At 49.5% G+C, this 12,473-nt stretch overlaps 1 protein-coding gene across 1 annotated transcript in view; it reads left to right on the forward strand.

The window, feature by feature from the left end:
- DLST (dihydrolipoamide S-succinyltransferase) overlaps window positions 1-12,473 on the forward strand; it is a 32,680-nt gene that overhangs the window by 14,349 nt on the left and 5,858 nt on the right. The window contains exons 8-14 of the mRNA XM_078878937.1: window positions 513-683; window positions 4,085-4,155; window positions 5,038-5,135; window positions 6,936-7,066; window positions 7,728-7,801; window positions 10,073-10,156; window positions 11,800-11,967. Coding sequence (XP_078735063.1) covers window positions 513-683; window positions 4,085-4,155; window positions 5,038-5,135; window positions 6,936-7,066; window positions 7,728-7,801; window positions 10,073-10,156; window positions 11,800-11,967 — 797 coding nt within the window. The remainder of the gene's footprint in view (window positions 1-512; window positions 684-4,084; window positions 4,156-5,037; window positions 5,136-6,935; window positions 7,067-7,727; window positions 7,802-10,072; window positions 10,157-11,799; window positions 11,968-12,473) is intronic.

The following is a 12,473-nucleotide window of genomic DNA, read 5'->3' on the forward strand; positions in this document are numbered from 1 at the left end:
GGACCAGAGCATGGACGAATGTGAAAAATGGACGAATGTCCAAGCGGAGCCTTTATTTAGCTTGCAAAATTATATTGGCCGGCGAAAAACATACATGCAAATGGCTACAGTAACTATATAACACATGCGTGCGAAACCTAAATAAACAGAAATAAAAGAAAAAAAACATAAATATACAAAACTAAATAAATAAACAAAATTATACCTTTAAATATGTTTCTTCTTGCGTAAGTAAACACTAGTATTCTACAAATGTTTACAGTATAATCACAGAAATAAGTACAGTATTAATGACACACGAATAAACACAAATATAAGAGATGCTCACTGAACGACTTCTATTCAAAGACTGAACGAAAAAGACGGCGCGTGGCGGCGCGAACGTCGTGTAAGCTTTGGGGATGAAAGAGGAAAGCCGCGTGGACAAAATTTGAAATTTGACTATCATTGAAAACGGCCGAAAGAGCAAAGCGACGAAAGCCAAGGCATCGCTGCGTTTTGTCACGTCACAGAGGCAGGAGCTGCTGCTGCTGCTGCCACCAAGCCTGCCGCGCAAGCTCCTGCTGCCGCAAAACCAGCAGCAGAGGCGGCTGCTCCACAGGCCGCAGCAGGAGCTGGGCCCATCCCAACCACGATGCCACCTGTGCCACCTGTGCCCAAGAAGCCACTGGAGTCCAAACCCGGTAACGTCGGTTTTGTCGTCTTTTTCGCCACGCTTTTTTTGCCAGGTTTTTGTTGTTGTTGTTGTCCTGATCTGACGCCAGAGGGAAGAACAATTGTACGACTATATACTCTTAGGTTTTTTCGGTAAAGTCACGTAGGTAAAATAATAATATTAAAATAATAAATGAAAATAACTCAATTAAATCACGACGTTTCGGAGGCAACACGAGTTTCCGTCTTCAGGTGGGACCGTCAGTAAATTTGGCTGTGACGGTCCCACCTGAAGACGGAGACTTGTGTTGCCTCCGAAACGTCGTGAGTTAATTTGAGTTATTATCATTTATTATTCTATTATTATTATTTTACCTACGTGACTTTACCGAAAAAACTTAAGAGTATGAATCCTTGCAGTCACGAAAGCTTCAAATCTAGAATTGTACGACTTGCTAGAGACGGCGCAAGTTCGTTTTAAGATGGGGCTTGTTGTGATTCTGATTAAATGGGATTTGATGCGGAGCGTGCCTACAGTTATCGTGTTAACAATCATTGTTTTGAATCCGAATCTTTATTTTAGACTGGAGGAATCCGATGAGCTATGAAGCTCTTTTTCACAGATCTCCAGTATGGGTGGGTCAGCTTTTGGCGGAGGATGGGGGGTAAAACGTTACAAGCCGGATAATAAGGAATCTGTAATAATCAGACGATTAACATAATAATTAAGCGGATGTTTTATCTCCATATAATCGGCCCCGCCACGTTTAAAGGATTAAATACGTTTTTGCACTTGCAGTCAACCACACAGCCTTGTGGGAGAGCAATAATACCCGAAGCATTGGCCAAGTGCAAGCACAACTCCGGACCAGTTTCGACACTCGGTGTATCCCCAGCAGTCGGGCTTGCTTGAGCCAATGCTGATGTGAACTGTCGGTTGTTTATAGGCTTGTCTCTTTTTAAAGATACGGGTGAGAAGATTTTGAAAACAACGCAACACAATCATGAGTGTTGTTTTGGAGAGAATATAAGTAACAAAAAAACCTTTCTCCAACAATGAGGCTAATGATTAGTTTTGTCTGAATTAGGTCAGTATGAGCTGTGGAAGAGTAGGCCAAATGCCCTCTAGAGGGGCTCTCTAGAGCTTCCTCCAGCAGGGCAAACCCTTTCCCCTGCAGTAGAGTAGGCTATACATTCCAAGGGCTGCACCTTTACCTTACCGTCTGAGACGTAGCAGTGGACACGTGGTTGGAGCTGGTGGGCATGCGTGGCTCCACCACCAGGTGGCGTGGACGTGGCATCGGAACAGGCCCTGGGGAGGTGGTGACTTGAGTCACGAGGGCAGATATCGGGGCCGGTCTTAACACCGTGTGGAGTTATATCGCGTCAGCGATCGGCCGCGTCTCGGGACGCCGCACAGAGACGGTGGGCGGGTTGATTGGAGAGCGGCGGTCGGTCGTAGCCACAGGGAACAAGGGGAGGTTTTGAGCCTGGACTTGAACGGTGGCAGGGAGTCGACAGCACGGATGACCTGGTGTGGGGGTGGGGAAGGGGGGGTTTTAGACAATGGGAGCAGCAGAGGAGAATGAGCGAACTTCCCAATGAGTGATGGTCGGCCGGGGGCCTTGGACAGAAAGCCTTGGTCGCGGAGGGGAAAGTGGAGTGGAGTCCAGGTAGTCCCTGGGTTACGGAAGGGTTAGGTTTCCGAGAACGATCTGTAACCTGAATTTTCCAGATGTCGGAAATCAACGATAGAATCCCATAGCCGGAAATAGTTGTGCCTCTCCTACCCGATTACTAGGGTTTTCTCTCGGTATTGTATCTTGCTGTCGTCCGTTTTCTATCGCGACCTGTATCGTATCGCTGTACATAGGCTCTGCACTTCCTGTGATTCTTTCATTTGATCGAATATCTACGCTAACACTACCCATAATGAAGCTAGTGGAACATGTACTGTATCCAATCTTTTATGAATACCACGGAACATGTTAATATTAATTGTTAACAGAAAGCAGTCCCTTCCCAACGTTCGTTTACCGTGCATTATTCTAGGCCTAGACATCTCCAATCCCTGTTGGCTGGGATCATAAGCAGTCGAAGTGTAATTGTTTTAAATAAATAACTCATTAAATAAAGTTAAAATGAATAAAACTAGCAATAGAAACATGGGGGGAAAAATATAGGTCTAAGCAGAGAAAACAAACAGTTATGTAATGCAATAATGAAAAGGATCACGTAACGCTATAAAACATTTAATTTACCTTAATCCTGGTAAAGCTCGGGCTTGGTGAAGCTGCGTAAGGCGCAGGCCGCCTTACGCCTCGCTCCGCCGGTATTCATCCGCAACAACACCGCGCTGCACTGCTCGCGCTCACGTAACTAACGCAAACCTTTCCGCATGTCGATTTTTTTTTTTTTAAACATGATTGAGTGAGATCAGAGGGGAAGATTTGGGAGAGCACGTAGAGGGAAAGTGAAGTGAGACGAGAGGGCAGAGGTAGGCGTGAGGATCCGTGGAGACGGTGAAACTCGTGCTTCAAATTCATCCGGGATTAGTTTGGCGAGCCGGTGGAGGGATCGGAGGAGTACCGGGGTCAGCGTGGTCTTGTTTATCCACCGCGATCACCGAGTCACTTTGACTGTTGCCGTAACCGCGGTGACCTTGCATAGGCCCCCCTCTCCTCCACACCCACCACTTTCCCCCCCCTCGGGCTGCCCTCGCTCACATACCACATTTCAGGATTCTCCGGTGGCTGCGGTCCCGCCAACAGAACTTGCGGTTGTGTTCTCAGTCCGCACACACGGCAAGATTAGCGAACACCTCTGCCGTGTGATATCGGAGGATGCGATCAGATGTGTGGATTCAACGATATAAACATCGATCGATTAGAATCGACTCTTACGCCACCCACCCCCCACCGCCTCCCCAGTGCATCGATTGCATTGTGCATTCCCGTTGGTTGTATTCGATTCGTGTGCGGTTGGTTCGCGTGACCACCTGCAGCCACCGTTCGCCACGTTATCTTAACATCGCGACCCTGAATCCGTGTCGGTTCGTCACGTCTCAACAAGGGAGACGCGGTATCCTTGTGGCGGGTAATAGCTCGATTACCAGTGCCTGTTTACAATCTGCAAGGGTAACTATATTCAGTTAATTGTGCCAAATAATGGTCGTGGTTTCATTTGACGATCAATTATTTTCACACTGAATGCGCCACCTGGCCCTGCTTGGCCCCGAGCCAGCCCTTCCGCGGTTTGGCGTCCGTCTCGGCTCGGCAAATTACCCAATAGGGAAAAAAGCCCACCCGTACCGTGATGGCCCCGTGCCCAACCGTCTTATCACTGTCGCGGTTGCGAGGGACGGGGGCGGGCGTGAACGTAAAGGTACCGTGAGATTAAAATGTTCCCGCGTGCTTGCGTGTGTCCACAGTGGCCGATGTCCAAGTGACCGCGGCTGTGCCGTCGGGCGCCGGCGCTGTCCCGACGCGAGGGGAACACCGCGTAAGGACATTCCCCTCCCCCCAGGCGCACGGTGGAAAACGATCGCGGTGACCGCTGGCGCGCACGGAGGGCACCGATTGCTCAACAACATGTGGAGATTGTCTTTTTTTGTTTTGTGGTTTCCGAACTGGGAGGCCCTTAATCCTGTAATGCAAAGCAGCCGGCAACAGAGCGGAGAGCTGCAGGAAGAACATGTGAGGCTAGCGTTGACGAGATGACGGGGTTTAGTCGGGTCATTCGAGGTTTTGCCTGGTGACCCCATCTGGCCAGCAGTAAGAGGGGGCTGCTCGCAGTCGGAAGATTGAGAGTTGAAATCCTAGTTGGGGGTTGGCTCGGACCACCATTCCCCCCCAGGGTCGATTAAAGGAGTACCGCTTTGTGGGAAAGTCAGCAGTCTGTCGTAAGACTCGCCCCCACCAGAGGAATGTGGAATTTCCACCTCTGGTTCAGGACGACTGGGCCCCATGATGTTCACGGAGAGCTCTTATCCGTGAAGTCTGGCAACACGGCAGCATTTGTTTAACAGGCTGCACGCTGCTGATGAGGCTCAAAAAACAAAAGACAAAACCATTTATTTTCATTTAATACCGCAAACTCAAAGAAACATACATCTCTGCGTTTTTGGGGTGCTTAAATGACACGGCATATCAAGAGTGCATTTCATCTCAACCTTTCCAAGAGCACCCCCGGCAGCAGACGTCCCTGGTGACACCAGGTGAACTCGCACCGGCCTGCAAGTGGGCGCTAGTCTGCCGATTTGGGGCGACGATTGATACGTGTAATCCGAAATTCTTTCTGTGGGGTGAAGGGAGGGGGGGGGAGGCAGAGTCGCCGTGTTTGTGGATGATCGTGATGGTCCGGTCTGTTTGCACGCCCACGCAGGTGAAGATGAACCGCATGCGGTTGCGGATCGCCCAGCGTCTCAAGGATGCGCAGAACACCTGCGCCATGCTCACCACCTTCAACGAGGTGGACATGAGGTGAGCGCGTAGCCCTTGCCCTGTTCAATACCTGCCTGATGCCCCCACGTCTCGAACGTTAAGCCAATGTTGGGGCAACGTTGGGCCGACGTTTCAAACCACATGCCAACGTTGGCCTAACGTTGCATGTTTCTGTAAGCGGGCTTATTATTATTCTTGTTTACCCAGGAAAGCCTCACCGAAGCTGAAGGCACTTTTAAAAATAGCTGAACTGTTTTTTTTATTTTACCAGGTAAGGCACACTGAGCTACATAGCGCTTTTATAGAGACCGCAAATAATAGCTCAGCGAAGTCGCTTATTATCATGCGGATTAACAAAAGGTACGGTACAAACTCTATACTCATACTCTTTGGTTCTTTCGGTAAAGTCACGAAGGTAGAAATTAAATAAAACAAATCATGACGTTTCGGTACAAAGTATGCTACTAGGGGGTTGATGTTGCTGTGGCTATTACCCAGTTAATTAAGTTGCTGTTAATTTTTCAAATTTAGCAAAAAAAATTGGACCGTGACGCCGGCACACAAACATCCCACTCTTACGAATGATGTCACGGGATCCTTAACGGACGGTGCGTCGCGCGTTACGGTTAGTGCACCCGCGGTGATCACCAGGGCGGGCCTGCCGGATTCGCACCGCGAACCCTCTGCACCAAGCGGCGAACGCGCTCTCGCCGGGCCGTGCCACCGCACTGCAATTGGGCGCACCGCAATTAAGTTGATTGGCAGGTCGTGATGCGCTGGGGTAAAGTGTGGGGTCTTCCACACCTTCCCAGCGCACGTCTGACTACGGCTGTGTTGGCTTCCCAGCGTAATCCTCTTCTCCGTGATTGTCATGGGAGGTGGAATGACCCCTCTCCTGTCTTTTGGGTAACCATCGTCTTTCCAGGACATGTCTCGTGTGTGACCATATTTGGGCCAGTCCAATTGCAACGATTGCCTTATACATGAAACGTAGCCAAGAATCCTTGAAGCTATGCATTTGAGCTTTAATTTGGCAGGAATTCCTGAACCTTTGCACTAAAGCTTCAGTTTTTTAATATGGCTTAAGAAACGCTTAGAATGCAACTCCTCAAAAATTAGCATTGCAAAATTTTATTGCCTAGCTGTCAACTCTTTATTGGTGCCCGACCTTATTTCAGACCAATTCAGACCTTATTGGTCACACCATGCCCTAATAAATCTCAACGTTCATCCTATAAAGTCCCATCACAAGGGAGAAACACAATTTTTTTCATAACAATTATTATCTTTTGCCCGTATTTAAATGACTGTACGCCGTATGGACCTGGACTCCATTTCCCTGTACAAGAATATGGGTGAACCGAATGGGTTGACAGATTTGTTATCGTGTACTGGTGGGCCATCATCCACTGCTGGATGAAGGCCTCCCCAGGGCTCCGCCACCCCCTCTCGTGATCCTGCAACGGAAACAGTCCTCCTCACACCTGCACACAAGCTGATTTCATCGCTCCATCTCCTCCACGTATGTCCTCTCAAGACGCGTTCCATTCCTTGGCTGCCCACCCTGTTGTTATCCTTGGCCACATCGTCCATCGTGATGTCATTAATCTGCACATGTTCACTAATCCTCGTGTTCAACTTTATATTTCTCAGTGTAATTCCAAACGTGCATTTCTCCAATATGGGACCCACAGAGCCTTGGCGATTGTTGCCACTGGCTATCTTCACCTATGTGCGTGGTTTCCCACTTCTCCGAACCAGTCTCTCTCTCCCTCTCCGATTAAAATTAATAATAATTTCACCGTCGCTGACGATCATTTTTTGGCGCGCCCTTTGCAGCAACGTGATGGAGATGCGGAATCGGCACAAGGACGTGTTCCTCAAGAAGCACGGCCTCAAGCTCGGCTTCATGTCGCCCTTCGTCAAGGCCGTGGCCTTCGCCCTGCAGGAACAACCCGTCGTCAACGGAGGTACTCTCCTCCACCCAAGGCCATCGAAACGTCCCAAATGCTAGGAAAACAAACATGGGGGGGGGGGGGTGGGGATCCTGGCGCCTGGTGGGATGACAAGAACGTGGACTCACTCGATCCATCGGGGAGAGGAAGGACATCTGGATTGGTCTGGTGGTTAGCGAGAGGGATATGATCTGAAGGAGGTGATTGGCCAAGTGGTTAGTGACAGGGGAATGAACTGAAGGAGGTGATTGACCAAGTGGTTAGTGACAGGGGAATGAGCTAAGTTATTGGCCTGGTGGTTAGTGACAGGAGAATGATCTGAAGGAGGTGATCGAGGCAAGATTCTTGGGGGAGAGACGGAGATGAAGGAAAGCAATGGCGTCGCTAGATGATATCCAATGAGGGAGGACGTTGGGACGGACGAAGTGTGCGGCGGAATGACGGAGGGACATCAACGAGAGAAATGCGCCTCGAGCTTGTCGACTAAGCAACGCCTCGTGAATGAACCAAATTGTCCCGGTGTGGCAGGAAAAGCGGGTTTGATTTTCACGCAATCCGCACGTGGAGAGAAAGCGAGCGCCGGGCCGTAACGCGAGGTGCTGGTGACGTGCACGTGCGAGCGCGTCGCTGCGGCGCTGACTGCGAGCGTGTGTGCGCTGTGCACCCCCATCCTCAGTGATCGACGACGTGACGAAAGAGATCGTGTACCGGGACTACATCGACATCAGCGTCGCCGTGTCGACCGCCAAGGTAAAGCGACAACTGTGGTTTTTTGCGTGCTCGCGTTTCGTGCCGACTTTCCCGTCGTGCGCATGTACGTACGTACGTTGAACTTCTTTCGTACACCCGTACGTAGCCAACCGTGCTCATCGTCAGCCCATGTTGAGAACTCGGGAGTACCAGACTAAGCCACACCACGTTCAACCACCACACTGCACACCCACCCACTCGCCACACTGAAGGTCACAGCAATACGCTCGCACGCTCGCTCACTCGCCACACTGCAGGTCACAATAACACGCTCACTCACCATACTGCAGGTCACAATAACACACTCACTCACTCACTCTCCACACTGCAGGTCACAACGATACACCCACTCACCACACTGTAGCTCACAACGGCTCGTTCTCTCGCTCACCCACTCACTCCCCACATGTTATGTCATCACAACAACTCACTCACCCACCCATTCACCACCCTATAGGCCACAACGCTTCTCTTTCTGCTTCTTTCTCTTGTACTGCTCCACTCTGGAATTCTTACCATATTTGTTGCTTTCCCCCCCCGCCTCCCTAAACGCTTATATCTTTGCTCGATTCAAAAAAGTATGCACTCTTTCTGTTGCACTTTTGAGGGTACTGTTCATTGCTGGCCACTTGGCAATGTGGGCCTTCTGGCCCTGCGCTTGGCAACCGAGTAAAAAAAAAGATAATTTAGAATATTTCAACGTCATCATATTTCAACGCGCTTTCTCCAGGTACTCCCAAGTCTCCTACCATGTGCGTAAAAAAAACTATTCCCAAGATATGTGTTGGCACCTGATCCGGACATGCACAAGTTTTCTGGTGATACTGCTTTGGTAGTTGTGCACAAGCACAAAGAACACATTTTTTGTTAAACGTATTAGTTAATACCACCGTGTGGCTCTAAGACAAAACATGTAGCAGGTGACGTTTTGGGCAATGGGCCTTCTTCAAAGCGCATAGGAAATACACAGCTAACGTGGGGCACAGTGGGCACACACAGCATTCCCCGGGGTACAGCGTGATGGTGAAACAACACACCGCGTGCACAGCGTTTTTGTATGCGAGTTCTCTGTCGCTGACCGTGTCAACGTCCTATCCTGGACGGAGCTGTGTCCGAGTGATTATTATCTGTCGCCAAGATTTCAATTCAGTGTTATAACAGTGTTTTAAATATCAGAGCACTAAATTGGGAGTGGAGCCGATGGCCCAGTCACTGGCTCACCGCAAATTCGAACCAAGCAACCTTAATTTCGTTTCCGAGCCCTCGCGGCCAACATCAGTGGCGAAGCTAGTGGTACCTGGGTATGCTCGAACAAACCCCTACGACTAACAACGGTGTGGAGGAGGCCTTCATCCAGTAGTGGATTGACCAAGGACTGTACGTGAAAATGTTTCTTGCGTACTCCCATGGTGACGATGTCGATGAAGATTTCGTTGGACTTTTCATCTTCACTGTCCCAGCTCTCGCTTCACGTTGCTCCTCTTTCTCAACGCGTCCTTTGGCGGTTTCGGGGACAATTTTTTCCTTGTTTGCTTTCTAACTGACCCCTCCTTTTGAAATCCACCGTGTACTATTATGCTCGGTAACCCATTTGTTCATGTGGTATGCCGTCCATTATATCAGTTTATTACCCAGGTTTCCCTTCAACAGGGGATTTGTATTCACAATTGCTCATGACCGGTTTTTAGAACCAAAATCTGTTGTGCGGTGAATCTCTCTATTGATGTCATTTATGTGGTGGCTCAAGGCCTGTTTGCGTCAATATTTGGTGGGGAAAACAGCCAAAGTTCTGTGAGTTTTTGGCATAAATAAGGGGAAAATTTTGTATCTTCCATCAACGTACGTGTCAGGTCCAAAGTGCTGCATATCACACTTGTAACAACGTGTGTAATACTAATTAACTCTTTCACAACTGCGCTCTTCAACCGTGTATCACCCCGCAGCGAGACACTTTTTAAAAAGTTTATTCTATTAACTTTGTTTAATTTTTGGTCGTTTTTCGGAACGAATTAATGATCGGGGCATGTCCCTGGTTAGTCCTTGTGTCCAATGTTTTTTTTTCTTCCAGATGTTGCCACTAGATAGCAACAGAACGTCCTGTGTGTGTAATAGATGGTACCTGCTCTGACAAAGCGGGGTTAAAGCATACACTTGCCTGCAAATGTATATTTTATATATATATATGTGTAACTTCTTTTGCACCGTATGTAATCTGGAGGTGCAGAAATTGATTGTTCGGGCGACGATTGTTGTTGAACTTTTTGCCGACAGGGCCTGGTGGTGCCCGTGTTGAGGAACGTGGGCCCCATGAACTTTGCCGACATTGAGAGGGCCATCTTCGAGATGGGCGAAAAGGTATGACGCAGTGCCCGCCGTGCATTTGTGTATCGCCACGGTGGCGAAAATTGTTAACTCCCTCGACCTGGTATGCAGAGGGTCGTAGGTTTGATACCGACCCTGTGACGCTTGTAAATTTGTAGTTTGAATGTTTTCCCCGTGGTCGCGTGGATTTTTCTCCCGGTCCTCTGGTTTTTTCCTCCACGTTTAGAATCCACGTGCTTTTCTTAGAGAATTTGGTTGCTATACATTTCCATGCGATAAGCCACTCCATTGAGCTATCATTTGTGGCCAGGTTGCTTCTGAAAAGAGCTGTACCGCTCACTGGGCTTTACCTGGTAAAATAAAAAAATACTTTTCGTTTGACCGCGTCTTATGACGCTCTACACAAACAAACGGTGTCCGAACCCGAAAATGAACGACGAATCGTAATATTGGCTGCGAAAACCTACATGTCAAGTGGAACTATTATTTTTTTAGAGAGAGAAGCATTTAGCTATCAGCAGAGGGGAAACATAGAAGGTGTTGAACCCGGGATTTGAACGAGAGTGGAGAGTGTACGAGTCTGCGAGTCCATGTTTCATTCTATTGGTCTGCGTGAGACTGTGGGCCTCTGTACAATCTAAAGGGCTCGGTGATTGTCATTGGCCTAACCCCGTTTGCCGGTCGGCTTAACAAAGATTCCAATGCAGTTCCGTAAGCCGGCATAAGAGTCTGTATGCAAGCTTAGCTTGTGTAATAATAAATGGATATTTCTAAAGCATATGAAGAATGTAGGTGGTCGGGTGGCTCTGAGGTCAGAGTGCTGAGCTGAGACTGTTGGCTGTGTGATCCTGCGTGTTTGATTCCAGGCAGCGAGTTGTGATTAAAACCCAGTCCTCAAGTCTATTGATATGATAGTCTTAGCCTGGTCACAAATGACTCACATAGAGACCCGTGGACTCGCGTAGAAGACCCATAGACTAACGTAGACTGTTTTGTGATTAAACCGCATTATAAAGTCGAATGATATGATAGTTTCAGCCCAGTCGTAAAAAAACTGCACACCATAAAAACCCATCGCATTTAATATGGCTGTGTGCCTAATTTGGCCAATCTCCAGCGCTATAAATTTAATTATTGGGTTTTTCTGTCATGCGGCAGTCTGTCGCATGCAGAGTGGGTGGGGAAGTGTGCAGCCCTCTACTGTGCGGACCAGAGGTCATTTGAAGGCAACTCGGAGGGAGCTCTGTGATGCCCCACGTCCGTGGGCCATGCCCTCGCCGCAATAGGACGACACGATTATCGCGGATCTTGTACCGTAACGTCGTAGATTATAAAAGTAAAAACCACACAATCGCAACTGGTATTGGCCAAATGTCCCAAAGCTGAAAAATTCCCTGCAAACGACTCAAATGGGATTACGCACACAGCGGTAACATGCGCAAGAATTGACAGGAACCTCCCTGATAAACGGTCTTGAGACTCGGTGAGGCTTTCCCGGTTTAAACACTCGTCAAACAAGTCGTAATTTGCATGACATTTTCACATTTGACCAAAATTTGGACCGTCTTATAGCTCGACCATCACCGCCCCCCTCTCCCCGCCTGTTGCGTTGCATCTTGCCCGGCCGCGAACTCTCTCTCTCTCTCTCTCGTCCTCCCGGCGCCCACATCGCGCAGGCGCGCAAGAACGAGCTGGCCATCGAAGACATGGACGGCGGCACCTTCACCATCAGCAACGGCGGCGTGTTCGGCTCGCTCTTCGGCACGCCCATCATCAACCCGCCGCAATCGGCCATCCTGGGCATGCACGCCATCAACGACCGCCCTGTGGCGATCAACGGCAAGGTAACGTCGCGCATTCCTCCGCCCACCTCGCTCCGTATCCCTCCATCACCCGCATCGTCCTTTCTTGCAAATTGCATCTCGCAATCGCCGTGGAGCCACGGGACGAGCTGGAAAGTCAGCAGTGCGGCGGCGAGCCGGTGCTACCAACGATTGTCCGAGCTCTGCAGTCCTCTGTATATTGAGACGTTTTCGGCCAATTCATGAGCATTCATACGTGATGGAGGTAGCCGGCGCTCCCAGAGAAAACCCACGCATGCGAGAGGGCAACACTCCATGGACAGATGGTGCTAGTTCGGACTTCACACTACCCGCCTTCTCATGGCAAGCCAGGGTGTGGCACCTCCCTCGATGCCCACCGATGGGGAAGGGAGGTTCGCAACATTTGTGCGTTCAACCAACCCTCGCTGCCGTCACCGTGTGCCGGATTACAGGCTTGCGCCGCCACCGCGTCCCATCAACCTGTGCACGCGCGCGTCTGACCTGTGCCGTTACGTCTGCGCGTTTGT

This window comes from Lampetra fluviatilis, chromosome 52 (assembly GCF_964198595.1).
Source record: "Lampetra fluviatilis chromosome 52, kcLamFluv1.1, whole genome shotgun sequence".
Taxonomy (NCBI): domain Eukaryota; kingdom Metazoa; phylum Chordata; class Hyperoartia; order Petromyzontiformes; family Petromyzontidae; genus Lampetra; species Lampetra fluviatilis.